The following is a 17763-nucleotide window of genomic DNA, read 5'->3' as shown; positions in this document are numbered from 1 at the left end:
AAGGTACAAAGCTAATTTATGTACGCCTGCTGAAAAGGTTGGCCCCCACTGTAGGTTTTCAGGGAGGGAGAATATTCATTGTAGATGAAATCTCTGGAGAAGTTAGCTGCCAAGTTCTCTGTAAGGCTACAGTGTACAACTTTAAATTCATTGGAGACTTACAACTTGGCCAGATTTGAATAGTTTTCATGGAAACAGCAAAAAGCGCATCCAGGAGGCTGGAGCAAATTCCCTGCCAAGTGCCAAGCCCCAGAGCAGGGCATTGGCCCTGCTTCTTGATGGAATAACTATAACATTTTTTTTATCATGAGCATAACAAAATATTTTCCCCTAATTTTATTCTCAAAAATGACCACTTTTTGCTGTAACTCTCTTTTTAAAATGTAGAAGGTGGTAAACAGGTGTCATAGAAAATTTCAATCCAAATAATTATAGTAAAGTAATGCAAGCAAGGTTGTATAATAGCAAGTATTAGACTATTTTAACTATAAGGGTTCTATCAGTGCCTATAGTAACTATGATATCTCAGGTGATGTGTTCTTACTGACTATACTGACCTATACTGACCAGTATTGTCTTACTGACTTCTTTATACCACCTCTCTGTCTGTATCTATGTATCTCTGTATCTCTCTCATTTTATACTGTAAGCCCTCTGTGGGATGGGCCGTCTCTTTGTTCTGTTTGCTTAGTACCAAGCAGTGCTCTAGACCTGATCCATGACAAGGTCCTAGGCTTAGGGGCTATGATAATACAACAAAAATGTCTTTCAAAAGAGAGAGGTTTTCAAATGCCATGCATGTTTTACTGACTCATTACAAATATCCATTGTTAATATTTCACAAAGAAGCGAAGCTACAATAGATTTGCCATACTGAATTTCATTTGATGATTGTCATTTGAAGCACTTTCAGTAGTTGTAGTTACTTTTGATTTGACTGCATGTAGTAAGTAGAGATGAGCCATATTTTCCTTGTGTTCAAATCACTTTGCTTTTCCCTGCATTTACAAATTTCTTTGGATATTTTTTTTCCAACTAGATCTTTGCTACATAGATCTGTGCCTACGGCATATTCATTGGAGACCAAAGGATTACTCTAGATTGTCCTCGGGGAAACAGCTATGAATTCTGCTTGCTCTCTCCTCTCCCAAGTTTACTTTTGCTGAACTTTTCCCTCAATCTTTTTTCTCCATCCCAGGCATTCTGTTCTTTTGGAGTAGCTTTCCATCTCCAGATGGACACCAGCCAAATTCTAGTTTTAACATGTATCCATCCAGGTAATGGATGCATGTGGGTTTGTTTACATAATTTCTTTGAATGCGAATGCTCAGAGGAACAGAATAACTTGCTTCTATGTTTTTTTGTTGAGGCTTGTACATTAAGTATGAATTGAGCGTCATGATATCTTGCTGCAACACATTCAACAAACACTTTCAGATGACTCCCTTCTGTGGTCTGATACCTCGTTTCATCTTTGTTTTTAAGCCTGTTTCACCGCACTTGTCTAAAAATAAAAAAAAGGGGTGAGAGATCTCCATGGCTGTTCAGGTGTGCACCTTTATACTGACAGTTTGTTCATATAGCTGCCAATTCTAGAAGGCTAACTCCTACCATTTTAACTTCTTGCATAGTTATTGTAGTTATTTGAGTTTATAGGTCTAAAAAGATCTATGACCCATGGGTAATTTTGAAACTCCTCCGGAATGTCTCTTTTTTCTCCCCTGCCAGCCTTTAAACACTGCCTCAAGTTAATGGAAAGCTACAGAAATTAATATGTCTCTGCATTTCTCCATACTGCACCTAAAATCCTTTATATATCCCAGTCCTACCTGATATAGCTGTATAGCTCAGCTCTTGAATGACAATCTCTTCCACACTTACCAAATGTGAAGTTCATATCTAAGAGGCCTGTATGTGGTACAGGGTTCTTCCTGAGGTTTCTTAATACCTTGTATAGCTGTAGTGCAGTGTCCGTGTCTTATCTAGCACGCTTCCATTTCTCATCACTAGCCACAACTAGCGACTGAAATACCCATAGCTGAAACTGAAACATCCCTTAACAGTTTCACTTCTAAATGGATCACATATTCTTACTTTTATTTGGCTGCAATAGGATAAATCTATGAGCAACTGTGATCACAAGATCCATCCATCTATGCTTCTTTTACATGTGGGAGTTTATCTTGCAAATATAATGACGTGGAATTCAAGGCTTAAACAATGAGAGCTAAATTCTAATGGTTCCTGTGGCCTCCTGATGAGTGGGCAAATGGATTTCCAAAGCCTGATTAAGCAGGAACCTCTTCTGGCCAGGGAATCTCTCTCACTGCATTATTAGGCAATATGTAGATTATAGTTGGAATAACTATTATTCATCCTGGGAAGTGAAGCCTATTAGTGTTTTATACCAATATTTTTTTCCAAAGGAAAAATGTTTTACCTCCACCTTACATTGAGGAGCTTGCTGGATAAATTGCTTCTCTTCAATTTCTTGTTTCAGGCCCTAACAAAGAACTTTGTAAGCAGGTGTTTGCACCATCAGCAGCGCTGTCCCCGCCTGCACCTCCACCACCACATTCGGTAACACCGACACCAGTGCTGCCCCCTCCTCCTCCAGCTTCCCACCCATCAGCCCAGGCACTGCCAGCCCCCAGTCTACCTCCTAGAAACATCAAAGCCAGCACCGAGACAACGTAAGTAATAAAAAAAATTTTCATGTACATTCTCTTGAGGCTGAGCAGTTTGTGTGCAGTGTCAAAGATCAGTGCACTCAGAGCAGCAAGCTCTCAGACACCTCAGGATCTGATCTCCTGGACCGAGCTGCTCTTTTTGCCAGGATCTGATCTCCCAGACTAAGCTGCTCTTTTTGCCAGGGTTGCTATTAAAGTGACAACAACTCTTTATGTGGGCCCAGAAGCAGGACTAGGTCCAAGCTACTAAGGCATGTTACTCAGCTGATTTTGGCCAGCCCCACAAAATACGCAATCAGTTCCCTCCTTTCCACTCTGTAAATGGTAAGAGAAAGTGCCTTCCCTCTATCTCCCCCACCCAATATTACAGAGCAGGAAAGGGCAGGTGTCCTCTCCTGTCTCCTTTGTAAAAAGTAACGGTGTTCAAACAGCAGCAGCTGAGATCCTTTTCCCAGAACGCTTGACCGCTGACAGAGAGGATGGGGAAGTCACAGGTTCACAGCACATACCAGGCTTTGCAGGAAACAGCTCTGCCAAGCTGAAGAGCTGATAGATTGTCAGAGATTTCAAACGTGAAAGCAGAACCTGGCTCCTAGCTGTAATTTTGAAGCTTCCCTTATCAGCCAGCCTCCTCTTTCATCCTCCCTTCAAATTTGGCCTGCAATTTGGATACCTGCTGTCTGCCAAAGATTTGAAGATTTGTGTGTCTAAACTGAAGAGTGACTGAAAGCAGGTTCAGTATTAAAAAATGAGAAATGTTGCCATGAGCAACATTGTGCACATCAGACATAGAGAACATATCAGACATCCAGGGTGCTTCTGCTTTGCCACTCAGCCCATGATATTTTGTTATTCAAAATATCCTGCTCTACTTGAACTTGAGGCATGGTCTGATAGAAAGCCTCATGAACCCAAGTAGAAGTGTTTAACAAAGTGTTAACATTAAACTGCATCAAGTCCGCCATCTCATGGCCAGCTAGCTAAGCTACAGTTGGTCCTACTGCTTCCGTATTCCTAGAAATAAACCTTTGTCTACATTTCCCTGTTTGCTGCTTATGACTAAAGTTTCTCCACATTGCCTGAGGGACCTGAAAAGCTTAGCGCCAGCCTGCTTCTGTTCTGTCTTCTTTCTTCACACCCTCTGTTTCATGTACACATATAACCACATGCTTATTTCCTCATTCCCTCTTTCTGCTTTTCAGCCCTATATGCTTGAAAACGCCTTCCTAAAATAACTCTGTTCTCTCAAATATCTTCTGAAATTATAATTTGTCCATGAGGCCTAATCTTCCCTTAAACAGTACTAAAAAATCCCTAACTAACATTTTCTCCTCAGCTCGCCAGAACTTCTGATATGCATCTATTATTGACCTAGCCACCATCAAGGCCGACTGCTGTATCTCATTCCTAACCTTCTCCCAAGGTTTCTGCCATTGATTGTCAGGTTATGTCTTAATTTAGACTTGGAACTCCTCAAGGCAAAGAACAAGTCTTATATTTGTCTTTAATGTGTCATGCAAATCTACAGTGCTCCACTTCATGCATCCTGTGAGAAGACTGCACCTGCAGGGATGATTCATGTTCCAAAAGAGCCCAACAGAGTCGATCTATTTTGGCTATCCACCTGTCTGTCTGCCACACTACAGTTCTTATACCACATGCATTACCATGGTACCTAAGTGCTTCTGGCATATTTATTACTGTTGTTATATTTGATATAGAAATGCTATGATACAAAAAATAGGATCATAATTGAGCATGATCATTCACTGTACTTAAAACTGTGCAGGGAATCAACATACTATCCGCTCATCCCAAATAACTAACACATGCAGTCAAGCATTTAGCTATGTTATGGTAAGGTACAAGTTAAGGTACAAGTATAGGGATCACTTTCTCAGTTATTATATATTTTTCTTTCATATTTACAGAACTCCAGACAATGAGCAAAGCTATGATGATGTTGAATTTGGGTCAGATGGTAAGAGGAGTGCATTTTAATTAATAACAACAATGTGAGAATTAAGTACCTTGTATTTATAAGATAAATAACTAGCATAGTTATTTATAGTGTTATTGCATTGCAATCAGTATTATTGAGTAGAGGAAGTTCTACAATGATACTAACTTCTCCATTACTAATGTGACAGCCAGTTTCCATTAGAAAGCTCTTTGAATGCCTCAGTAGTTTTGTCTTAGAAAATGTTTGGCCTGATAAATTACCAGATTGTAAAATCTGTTCCATAACAAATGCTAGTCTTTCAGATTCCAAGTTAGTGTGTTCTAAAGAAACATGCAATGTTGATTAAATAAATCAAGATATTTAATCAAGATATGCCCAAAGCAAAGGACACTCTACATTTGTGCTCTACAGGAGCAGCCAGAAAAGGGGACTGTGACTCACGGAGCATGTCTATACATGTTATTTATGCACAACGATAAACTCTGGTGTATATTGTGCCAGAGTTTATTGCTCCCAGGCACTGCATTTGAACATGCACTCATGACTGTGTAGCAGGTTGAACTGGATCAGAGTAGCCCCAGCTGGCAGGGTATCCATGGGGTCTGCACGCCAGCCCAGCGCTTCTCGAACGCGGCTCAGCATGATGCAAAGGGGATGGCTGGGGCACAACGGTGCTCCAGTGTAAGGCTAGCTAGCAGGCAATCCCTGTACTGAAGCACCCTTGTGCCCCAGCCAGCCCCATCAGCATTTACATGTGCATTGCTGCAGAGTAAAAAACTCTGCCTCAGGATAGTACTTGTATTTACAAGTACTAACCTACAGTGTCGTGAATTAGTTTACTCCATCCTAATAGTCCTGCATGTGTAGACACAGAGACATTTACTGCAGAGCTAATTAGGTAACCCCACAGTAAGCATCTCGTGTAGACATTAGGGTTATGCGAAGCTTTGGGTTGTGATTCGATTCAAAGGAGTTTCGGCCTGATTCGGTGGCCGAATCTCTGAATCCAAATTGAATCAGGGGACCAATTAAAAGGTCTGAATTGATCTGAAGATCTCTGAATCTTCAGAAAAGATTTAGAGAGCTTTGAATTGGTTCAGACAGTCCCCGGTGGCTGCAGCAGGGAGCTGCAGCTGGACTCGGAGCTGGTAAGTAGGGGAGGGGGGTGGGAGGAGGGGGAAGAGGAACATGGGGGGACCCCTGCCAGCCCCAGCACCTGCCTGCTCCCCCAGCCCCCCCATACCACCCACTCCTCCAGTCCCCCCATGGCTGCCCCGCCCACCCAAGCTCCCGGCCCTTGGGAAAAAAAGCCCCAATTCACCGGGTGCTGCCAGGCAGGGGGACGATCCCCGCTGCCCCGCACTGCATGGGGGGTTCTGCATATGCCCCCAAGCCCCCCATGGCTGCCCTGCCCAGCCCAGCTCCAGCCCTTTAAAAAAAAACAACCGAGACAAACCCTGGGACTCACTGCTCCTGCAGTGGCCTCAGGGCTTTGGGGAGCTCATGAAAGAGTCCCCCATGCAGCATGGGGCAGCAGGGATTGCCCCCCTGCCTGAGTCCAGGCGTTTTTTTCGGGGGTTTTTTCTTAAAGGGCCAGAGCTGCAGTGACCGGGGCAGCCATGGGGGGGCGGGCTGGGACAGTGAGGCAGGGGGCTCATGCAGAGCTCCCCCATGCAGCGTGGGGCAGTGGAGGGCAGTGGGGATTGCTGGTGAGTCTGTGATTTTTTTTTTTCAAAGTGCCGGGAGCTAGGGCAGGTGGGGCAGCCATTGCCAGGTGGCAAGAGCAGGCAGGGGATGGGCCTGGCCTGGGTGATTTAGAGATTCAGCAGCAGCTGAATCTGCTAATCAGATCTGGCTGAATCAATTCAGGACAGTGATTTGAATCACCGAATAGAATCACTGTCCCCCAAATCAGCTGAATCTGAATCTGAAGTGAATACTAGTTGCTTTGCACAGGCCTATTAGATATGCCTACTGAGTCACTGTCTGCCTTCTGGGCTCTTAGGAAGGAAGTATAATGTGCAAGGCACAGTGTGCATCATGCAGTGTGCTGGTCAGCTTAGCTGCACAGTGTGTACAAAGTTGAAATTGAATTTCTGCCCAGTCTCTTCCAGCTCCCACACACCTGCACAGTGAGGGGAAGAGTTGAAACTTGGCCTTATCTCTACTCCCTCACACCTGCCTGAACAGTAGAGGAGAAGTAACCACTGTGTATAACTTCTTGCCCTGCAGCCCATAGCACAAGTGGCTTGGACAGGAAAGTGCAGGAATACTGTAAGCCTTGTTAGTTCCAGGAAAGTTAATGGCAAGTTATATCTACATAGATAATGTAATGTTACAAGCTAGGGACAGACATTCAAAAAACCTGAGCTTGATTTGATTCAATCTTTTCAGGTTAGTCTAACCCGGCTAGGCTGAACTGGTTTGTAACTGAACAGATATCCCTTCTGGACTGAGGAATTGCAGGCTAGAAGCCGGGGGGCACTACAGAAGTCATCCCTTCCCTTCCATAATGCTGAGCTGAGGGGGAGGCATGGCCAGGCTCTGGGAGGATGCTCTGATTAGGAAGGGTTCCCTCCCTGCCCCCACCTTGCTGCTTCTGATTAGCAGTGGAGCCAGCCAGGAGTTACACAGCTTTTACTTACACAGCTGGGAGTTACACAGGGAGTAACACTGGTTTATCAGCCTATCACGAAAACAAAAGCCTCTCTCATTAGTTCAAGTTCTTTTAGCTCCAGAAAACCCTAAGCAAACACTGTCCTGTCTGCCTTGCACAGACACCTCTCAGCATTAGCTAGCGTACCACATGCTGGCTACAGTCTCTGCTGTGGGAGAGGGGAATCCCTGCTTGAGCGCGGGGGCGGGCAGCAGGCAGCAGACACTGCTGTATCTGCAGTCTCTGCCAGAGGTCCATCTAGGGAGCACAGGTGTGGAGCCAGCTCTGCTGTGGAGCAGACAGCACAGCCCCGCCCAAGGCTGTAAAGGATCTGGGATCCTGGGGGACTCTGGTTTAAATTAAACCAGGAAAAGGTCTGGGACAGACATTGCATAAACTGGTTTGATGCAAATCAGTTAAGTCTGATACTACATTCAACTAGGTTTATCTTAAATCAGTTTCTGTCCTTTTGAAACTGGTTTATGTGCACTGAACTTATGTTCTGTTACAGGTTTAAATGAGTTTCTGATCACTTAAACCAGTTTATGTGTAATGTCTGTCCCTAGCCATAATGTCTTTAACTATCTGCTTTACCTATAAGTATGTAAGCTTTGAAAATCATTATGAGGGAAAAGTACATAGTTATTAAAAATTGTTAATGGGAATGTTCTGGGTTTTGAAAAATATTATTTAATTGACATTGTGGCAGATGATGGGAAAGTACTTAGACCAGACACTTGTAGAAGTTTACTGTGTACACTACTGAGAAGCTCTATTTATCCCAAAGACTTTGCATTCTTCTCCCCACTGAACAGCTAGGATTTGTTATATTGCTATATTTAGTGCTGCTGTCATTATAGCTGTACATGTGTCTAAATAGCTAACATCAGGATGAGAAATTTTCCCTATCAAGAAATTAACAGTTTGTTTATACTTTTGGTTATTCAGGTCATGGAAATCCAGATGGGGTAAGTGTTATCCTTCATACTATACTGAGAACATATTATTTTTAATACATCACATCACTGTATTAGAAAAGCTTATTGCAGAATAACTTCAGTGTATTGCTAGCAAATTGTGGAACCTCTTACTATAGAGGACAGCAATAGAAGTGGGTGAACCGAGAACAGAACTGGAAGTAATTATTAAACCTGGCCAGAAACCAAAAAATTCATAAAAGCTTCCGTTTCCATTTTCCACTGACATTTCATTTCAGTGAAATTTTCCAGGGACATTGGCTCTATTTCAGCAAGGTACTAAATCATGTGTTGTCCCATTGACTTTAAGTACCTGGCTGAATAAGGGCCTAGGTAGTTTGCTGAAGGTTTCCAGTAAATAGAACTGATCTGAGTCCCATTTTAGTCCTTAAAATAGCTTTGCACTCCTCAATTCCCCACTGATGTATTGATTTCTTAACTTGGCGGCCTCTTCCGTGCAACCCCATCTGAGATGCAGTGTTTCCATAACTAAAGTTAGAACAGAGAGATTCAATTCAGAACAATCAATATGTTTACTATGGGGCCCTTCCTAGATGGGTAGGGTCCTGAGTTTGATTTTTTTATGGTCATAGTCATTACAGAAGAAGATGGGTTTGAACAATTTAGTAATATGAATATGAAAGGGTTACATGAATCTGCAAATGGTTGCTTAAATTAGCTGTAAACCAGCTGTCAAATACAACTAGTATGTCTATTTCTCTATGCAATTCCAGAATCTTTGGGCTGTTGAAGACTGAAGCACTATCGTTTTTTCTTACAGGATCAAGAAAGCGATGGAGAGATGTATGAAGACATAAATGACATAAGGTAGCAAATCTAACATATGCAACTATAAGCAATTGTGTCTTTGTTACAAAAGGAAGAAACAGATTCCTAAGAAATATGCTTCATCTGTCTGCACTGCCATCCCTGCTGTGCTCTATCTTGCTCATTTTCCCTAATGAAAGCATGTCAAATAGTTAACAGCCTTGCTCCTCATCTACGTCTGATAAAGTTGGAGGTTTGTCTGAAAATTAAGTCATGTGATTGCTACAATTTGGAAGAAGCCTCACTTGCTGCACAGAATTATTGCCTGAAGAGAAAAAAAACCCCAACCTGTATACCAATTGAATACTTCTGTTAGTGTTGTTTTCAAACTGAATTTATTTAGAGCTCATGAGAGCTACTGGATTGACAGTTCCCAGGGTATGAAATCATCTTCATACCTGCAGAGCAGATCTGTAACTTCTGACCCAGTAGGCTGTCATCTATGAAAGTTCATGCCTCTCTGAACTAAGTCTCTAAGGTGCTACCTTTTCTTCCCTTCTGCCTGGATTCAAAGACAAAAGGACAAATTTCCCTTGGACTCTGCTCCATGTCCCTCAGCTGGATGGGTTTTCAATACACCAAAGTTACATCATGTGGCAGAGCCTCAAAAAGAGAAACACACAGAAATCTTTCCTTCTGGGAAGCTTTTATTGGTGAAAACAGCTCTTTTGGGGTTTTCTTTTCTTTTTTTTTTTCTTTTTTTGGTGAAAACAGCCCTTTCTAGAACTCCTCTTTCATGATTCCTTATTTCTTCTGCAAAATAATTTTCATCAATAAAAGTGCTGAGTATACAAGGCATACCCAGAATGTGGTAACTCTGAGAGTAAAATAAAGAACATTTGAGAGGTTTGGCCAGGGGCAATACAGTAATTCAGTCTCTGAGCCCAGGCAGTTCTGTTTAGGAAACTTGCAAAAGAGGGGCATGGGTACAGATGCAGCTGCATGAAGGAAGCACCTCAAAGGGTGCAGTGCTTCCAGGAAGTTTGTTAGTGAGCAACAAGTCTTGCTACACCCTATGAAGCAATAGCCAGTTCTATTATTTCCCCCCGTAGCCTCAGATGCTGCTTTCCAGGATGCAGGTGCATGGTACACAAGCATATCTGGGGCCTATTAAGCTTCAGGGATGGAAGTCTGTAGTACTGCAGCTATGCTGCTACCAACATACAAGCTTGCTAGTTAAAGCCAGCATGGATATGTGTACATCTGATGTAATAACGCGACTCAGTTGCAGTGCACACACTAGGGCTCTGCGAAGCTTTGGTTGCTGATTCAATTTGGAGGAGATTCAGCCCGAATCGGGCTGAATCTCAGAATGCAAATTGAATCAGGAGACCAGTAAAAAGGTCCAAATCGACTCAAAACCTGCAAATCTATTTGGAAAAGATTAGGAGGAGATTCGGAGATTCGGGCAGTCTCTGGTAAGTAGCGGGTGGGAGGGAGCGGGGCTGGAGGAGAGGGAAGAGGACCATGGGGAGACCTCCACCAGGCCCCATCCCCTGCCTGCTCCCTCAGCCCCTGTGAGTGCCCTCTGACCCCCGCCCGCTTTCCCAGCCCCATCATTGGCTGTCCTACCCTGTCCCAGCATCCTGGTGCTTTAAAAAAAAGTCCTGTACTCACCAGCTGCTGAAGCAGCGAAGCAGCTATCAGGGCCTCTGGGGGCTCTTGGCAGAGCCCCCCCACAGAGCACAGTGCAGTGGGGGGCAGTGGGGATCGCACATTGCCCCCCCCCCCACCCGCCGGGAGCTGGGGAGCATGGGGGTTTTGGGAGGGGAGGGGGGGGGTTTAAGTGCCAGGATGCTGGGGCCAGGTGGGGCAGCCATTGACTAGGCTGGGAGAGCAGGCGCGTGATGGGGCCTGTTTGATTTGGAAATTCAGCCGATTCGGCAGCGGCCGCCTGTCCAAATCAGATTCAGCCGAATTGATTCGGGACAGTGATTCGAATCACTGAATTGAATCACTGTCCCCCAAATCAGCCAAATCTGAATCTGAAGCAAATACTAGCCACTTCGCACAGGCCTAGTACACACATCTTCAGACAAGATAGTTCTGGGGCTGCTGACATTTTAGACAATATTTGATGGTATCTCCAGCATAGCCAGCTAAATTATAGCTGTATCCTGTGCAGATGCACTGCAGGAAAAGGTTCTCTATATACTGTCTCCTATATCTAGTATGTCCATGCAAGGCTATCCTCAATAAAGTTTAGAAATGTTTCCATGATCTTATTAGAAGTCAGATGGCCTTGGGTGAGAATGTGCTAATGAACTCCACTGACCACTGTCCCTTTGATTCCGCATATGGGTTGCAGAGTAATTTGGACTATCGTGGCTACAATGTCACTCTTACACTACATGGAAGATATAAAAATCCACCATTTACAATAGAAAATCCACAACCTAATATTACCCTAAGAAATTCTTGACTGGAGACTGATGTCATTTTACTTCAGAGTAAAGTCTGAGATAAATTACCCTTTGGTTTTTACACTGTATTTTCATTTTCAGAGCCTCATCAAAAGAACAGGAGAAAAAGAAAGAGAAGGAAGAAAAGAAAAGATTGGACCAGGAGAAAAAAGAGCAAAAGGAAAAAGAAAAGAAAGAACAAGAAATCAGAAAGAGATTCAAAGTAAGGAATTTGCCTAGCAGGCTATGTAAATGCACAAGTCATTATTTAGCCTTGTGTAATTTAAACACACACTGTAAACAATACCATTATATTTTAGCTTGGATTTTTCAGAGGGTTGGCTCCAAATCCCTTTCCCACACTATTGCTCTCCTGCTGTCAGAGAATAAGTATTAACATGCTGCAGTGGCTCTGCCGCCTTCCCAGCCCACTGTCAAGCTCCTGCTTCCACTCAATCTAATGCTGCTCCCCACCCATCCATGCCCCCATCCCAGCCAGGGCCCAGAGCAGAGCCCAGAAATGGAACAGGTGTGTGGGCCAGGGCTGGGATCCCTGGCTAAGTGGCTGATGGGACTGGGTGTCAGGAGCTGAAGGGCCCCAAAGCGAGCAGAATACAAGGGGTTCCTACCAGCCCTGCAGTCCTGGCAGGGGCTCGGCTCTTTCTGTGGATGCTTTAACTCCTGGCACTGTGCAGAGCCACATCTTAGCCCAGCCTGAATGGCACCTGGAAAGAGACCTAAGAAGGCACCATTTGCAGCCCTGGGTGCAGCTGGAAGGAGCTGGAGATGGCAACAAAGGGTTGAGTGGAAGCGGGAAGTTGGCAACAGATCAGGGCTTGGGAGGTGGCAGAGCCACCACCAAGGTGGGGAGCAGTGGAGGGCCTGAGCTGTGAGGAAGGAGAGCATGGGCCAGGCAGGGCTGTGTGAGGCACATTAGGTAGCAAGTGTGCGGCAGGAGCCATGCTGGAGATGCTGCACAGTAGAGGTGATCAGGAGCAGCAGTTCCACAAATGCAGCTGGTCACTTCTGGGCTCCTATCCCATGATCCTGGGATCTCCATGGAGACCAGCCAGGACCCACAGTGGCAGGGTGCCCAGCTAAGCGGATGGGATGGGGCCCCTTAGGGAGTTGTGGTGAGTTGTTGGGAGGGGTTCTGACCTGGCCCGCAACAGCTTACCAAAACTCCCTATGCATCCCACAGGCCCAAATAATTGCCCCTCCTGCTCTACAGGGATATCTTCTCTTTCTTTGTTCGTCCTGGGCTGGCCCATACAGCAACAAATCTTTCCACAATTGAATCTTTCTTCACTTCTTTCATAATGCCTTCAAATGTTTGCAGGTTTTAAGATCACAAGGGATAGGTAAGCCGTGTCTGTATAACACAAACCATTGAATTTCATCCAGTGATTCCTGAATTCAAATACAAATACTTCCATTATTGTTTGCTTTGGTACAGCAATCAACATGACTTGTATGGTTACATGTGTTTGATTTCTCCTGTTGCTTTTTCTGTGCAGCTACAAGGACCCATCCAAGTTATTCACCAGGCACAAGCTTGCACAGACTACAAGGGAGGGAAGAATGAGCTGACTGTCAAACAGGGGGATCAAATTGAAATCATCCGCATTACAGACAACCCTGAAGGAAAGTGGCTGGGCAGGACAAAAGGATCTTGTAAGTTCACTTTCTCCATTTTACTCTTGAATGTTTTCTCTGTTAAATACTGACCTCATGAGCTTACAAGATTACATGGCAGATTAGATTTAATGAGATTTAAACTATGTCTAGAGTTTGAATTACACTTCTACTGTTTCCGGGGCTCCGCAGTGGTGGCAGCCGGAAGCCGGAAGGAGCCGCCACTGCTGCCACCACCTGAGCTGCTTAAAAAAGCACGGGGCAGGCTCTCATCTCTTATGAGGAGGCTCTTGTCTCTTATAGGAGGGCTTGCCTCCCCCACTGAGCCCCCCTGTATTTCAAACCCTAGCTATGGGCAAGAATATTCAGTGTCAGTCACCACATCTCCTTCTGTTGTGCTTATGTGTCAGATGGGGCTCAGTTCACAGAGTGAAGTTAGGGATACTAGTATTAGTTACAGGCAATAAACAGATTCTTAGTGGAGCTATGCCACTTTACACTCCTAGAGGATCTGGTTCAATGTGTCAGCCTTGGTAGCAGCTGTGGAGTTTGCAGAACTTCCCCAGAGTCAATATTTTTTCTGCACATCTTTAAAAAAAAAAAAAGATTGTATACAACCTAAAATCAGAGAATAAAGGGCCGTATTTTTTCCTCTTGCTTATGCCAGCACACATCAGGACAAAGGTTGTATCAGTAGTTACACAGGCATAACATGGGTGTAAGTGAAAGGGGAAACAGGCCTCAAAATTGGCTACTGCTTTGAGTTAAACAAAGATTTCTGTGTTCTCACTGATTACTAACATCAAAGTCTATCTTCACAATATCTTTTCTTTTCCTGCCCTTCTTCATATCCTCATCTCCTCATCTCCATGAATTACAGCCACATCATCACCGATCATAAATTGGAATAGCTGAGGCTGTCTTCTAATGTGTATAGAAAAAGGTGATAATCTGGATAATTTGTGAAAGAGCATAAGAACCGCCCTGCTTGGTCAGACTAAGGGTCCATGTAGACCAGGGGTGGGCAAAATGATGGATCTGGCCATCAGCTGGCCTCCATTTCCCAGCAGCCCCAGCCTACATCTCTGCTACCAGTTTCCATGGAGACCCCATGGCCTAGGGACAGACATTACACATAAACTGGTTAAAGTGATCAGAAACTGGTTTAAACCTGTAACAGAACAGATGTTCAGTGCGCATAAACCAGTTTGAAAATGGCTGAAACCAGTTTGACATAAACCTGGTTGAATGTAGTATCAGACTTCACTGATCTGAGCCAAACCAGTGTATGCAACATCTGTACCAGGCCCCTTGCTTAAGATAAATCAGACTCCCCCAGCATCCTGGCATGCTTTTCGGGCTGGGCGGGGCCCTCTGCTCCCTGGCTGGAGCTTCAGTAGGGACTTCAGGCTGCTCGGCCTCCTCCCCCTCACCGCTCCCTGCTAAACAGGAATTCCCCCCTCCCCTCTGCCTTGTGGAGAGGTGTCTGTGTATTAGCTAGCAGACCATGTGCTGGCTATGGTCTGTGCTTAATCAGCAGATAGAACCAACAGGCAGAATCAACAGGTAGCTGGTAATGTCCCTCTGTTGTTTTTTTAATGGGGTGATAAACACTGTTATCAATTCCCTGCTGGGCTAATAAGAGTGTCCTGTCAGACTCTGGTCACCACCCCATCAGCTCAGTATTGTGCAAGGGAAGGGAGGGCTGCTCTAGCACCGCCCCCTTGCCCCCCCACCCCCCGGCTTCTAGCCTAAGCCACTGCAGGCATGTGCCTGTATTTCTGGGATGTCTGTTTGGTTACAAACCAGTTGAGCCTAGACAGGTTAAACTAACCTGCAAAGATTGAATCAATTCAGGCTCAGGCTTTTTGAATGTCTGTCCCTAGCCATGGAAGTTGTGGCATGGCCATCCCAACGTAGGGCCAGGGTTTCCACAAAGACCAGCCTCAGTAGTGCTGGCACAGTGCATGGCTGGGCCGGGAGCTGCTCCAAGGCCAAGGCTGGGATCTTGCAGTGGTGACAGCATGGTACAGAGCTGGAGCAGAGCTGCCATTCCCTGAGCTGTGGCAAGCAAACAGTGGATCAAAGCTCTGCCTCAGTTCTGGACCATGCAGTCAGCACCACAAGATCCTTGCCCCAGAGCTCCCCACTCTGCCATGTGTCTTGCCATTGCTGGGGCTGGTCTCCATGGAAATCCTGGCCCCACGCTGTCACAGCTTCGCTGCTCCTGGGGTCTCCATGGAAACTGGCCTCAGTGACACAGGCAGGGGCTGCTGGAAACGAGTCTGCTGCAGGTCCAATCTGGCCTGTAGGCTGGACTTTGCCTGCCCCTGTTGTAGCCCAGTATCCTTAAGGCCTAGTTTAAATCGTTATTTCACATTTTTGTGAAAATCATGGAATTAAATGATTTTCATGAAAAATGTGATTTGCAATGAAATGTCATGATATGGCCACTCAAGTAACCATATCATAGCATTTCATTGCAACAAGGTGGCTGTTACTGGATGGGGAAAGCATTCTCCAGCCAGCAGCAAAAGCCTAGCAGCCCAGGGGAGTGGGGAAGGGATTACAAAAGGCATAGGAGGAGGAGAGAGCTTGGGGATGAGTAGGGGAAGGGCTATTTGCTCCTCTGGGCATAAAACTGGAGTGTAGGGGGTTGGGGATGCCTGGGGGGACAAGGGCTGAGAGTTGAGGGAGAGAACACGTGGGTGAAGGAGCAAACAGCCTCTTCCCTACCCAGAACCAGGGCCATCTGCTTCTTCCAGTGAGGGGTGGGGGTCATGGGCTTTTCAGTAGCAATCAGAAGACTTTGGGGGCAAGGCCTCTGCTGCTGCAGTTAAACTTGGCCCTAAATCTGATCCTTCAGCCAATCAGAGGGTGTGGGGGAGCACTATGATCTGGGCGTGTCACCCAACCATGATTGGGTGACAATATTAGTGGGTTAGACAGCAACTTAAACCAGGCCCTAAATATCCTGTCTCTGACAGTGGCAATTAGTGAGTGCTTCAGAGCAGGGGTGTTCAATCTCTTGCCCACAGGCTAAATCCAGCCTATGGAGCCATGGCACCTGGCTTGCAGGGCTCCCTACAAGTTAGGAAACTTGGTAAGGAACCAGCAGCAATTAATGCTGCCACTCTTCCCTCACTGCCAAATTCCCAGGCCCTGTTCCACTGGATTGGGACTTGGCCATGCCCCTTCCCCCTACATTGCTGGATCAAGGCCAGGCTCCCCCTGCCCCCTTCCATGCAGCCAAATCGGGCCCTGCCATACCTGCCCTATGCACTGGATTAGGTTTACCAGCAGGATATGGCCTGCAGATTAACTGGGCATTGTCCATCTGGCCTGCAGTGAGAAAAGATAGGGCACCATTGCTTTAGAGGAAGGGTATAAGAAAAAGGTCACGTGTAGAGTAACCCATTTCCTGTCATACCCTCCTAGTCACAAGCAGTCGTAGTATTAGGGCTGTCCTGAACACAAAGTTACATCATTTAAGTATGCATTTATGGAAGCACACTAGTAGTCTCAATGATTTCAATACTTTTGTTCTTGTGCTTAAATATTTTCCTAGGACCTAAACAGTTTATAATACTGGATCTGAAATACATACTTTAAAAGAAGAACATATAATTTTTAAACAATCTTTTCTATATGAGGTTTAACAGACATAAAATAAAATCTCTCTATATAGGAATATGGTTCTCATGCAGTTATAACAAGCTAATTAATTTATCTTATTCTTGCCTGTCATAAAATGATTTTTGCTTCAGCAAAAGCAGAAGTCGTACTGGGCTTCCGACAGATGAAGGTTAAGGTACAACTAAATGTTTCAGTCTGTTTCGCATTGCTGTTTCAGTCTGAATCTTATCTGCCTAATGAACATTGCACAAACTAATAATGGAGGGGCAAGTTGGAAATGAGAACAAAAATAATAAAGCAAGGGTAATTTTGTTTCCTCATAAGCAAAAATCACATTGTTTATAATTTTATTTCAAGTTTCCCTCTTCTGCTTTTCTGTCTATTTAATTTTCATGTGGCATTCCATGCAGGCCCGAGGAAATACACACCGAAAACTGGGCAATAGCAGAAGGAAGCATTTTATGTTCTCATTGCTAAGTGCTTTTCTTGTTTTCACACACATTTTGCATAATAAACCCTGTCCAATATTTTTACAAGCTAACAGGTGCAGTGTTTAAATCCATCATATTATTATTACTATTATTATAGAAAACCCTAGCAAATTGTGCAAGTTAAAATCAAAGGCAAGTCATAATGACAGAAGTTGCAATCCTGAGCTGAGCTGGGTTGCTTTAAACTTCACCTTTAGCAGTTCATCCTTGCAGCAGGCAGATTACCCAGTGCACCTCCAGGCTAAGTACAGACATTTGGAAGCATAAAAGGGAGGTTAAACTGATTCAAAATAGCTGTGGGGGGGCTAGCCAGGTGGTTGGGGGTGGGGTCCAGCAGACTGGAGGGAATCCAGAGTCTGCCAGGGGATGGAGGGAGGTACAACATGCGGGTAGGGTAGGGAGAGTAGGTGCGGCCCATGCATGGGGGGGGCAGCCACAGCCTATGAGGGGTAGGGGGGCAGGTGCGACTCATGGGTGGGGTAGAG

At 45.0% G+C, this 17763-nt stretch overlaps 1 protein-coding gene across 4 annotated transcripts in view; it reads left to right on the top strand.

The window, feature by feature from the left end:
- Window positions 1-17763, top strand: part of FYB1 (FYN binding protein 1) — a 93378-nt gene that overhangs the window by 39207 nt on the left and 36408 nt on the right. For all 4 annotated transcript variants that reach the window (XM_025210399.1, XM_025210398.1, XM_025210400.1 and 1 more), the window contains 6 exons: window positions 2501-2693; window positions 4622-4671; window positions 8258-8277; window positions 9068-9114; window positions 11619-11739; window positions 13034-13190. In XM_025210399.1, the coding sequence (XP_025066184.1) occupies window positions 2501-2693; window positions 4622-4671; window positions 8258-8277; window positions 9068-9114; window positions 11619-11739; window positions 13034-13190 (588 nt within the window). The remainder of the gene's footprint in view (window positions 1-2500; window positions 2694-4621; window positions 4672-8257; window positions 8278-9067; window positions 9115-11618; window positions 11740-13033; window positions 13191-17763) is intronic.

The sequence above is a fragment of the Alligator sinensis genome, unplaced genomic scaffold (assembly GCF_000455745.1).
Source record: "Alligator sinensis unplaced genomic scaffold, ASM45574v1 scaffold881_1, whole genome shotgun sequence".
Taxonomy (NCBI): domain Eukaryota; kingdom Metazoa; phylum Chordata; order Crocodylia; family Alligatoridae; genus Alligator; species Alligator sinensis.
This window is presented reverse-complemented; position numbering and strand designations above follow the sequence as displayed.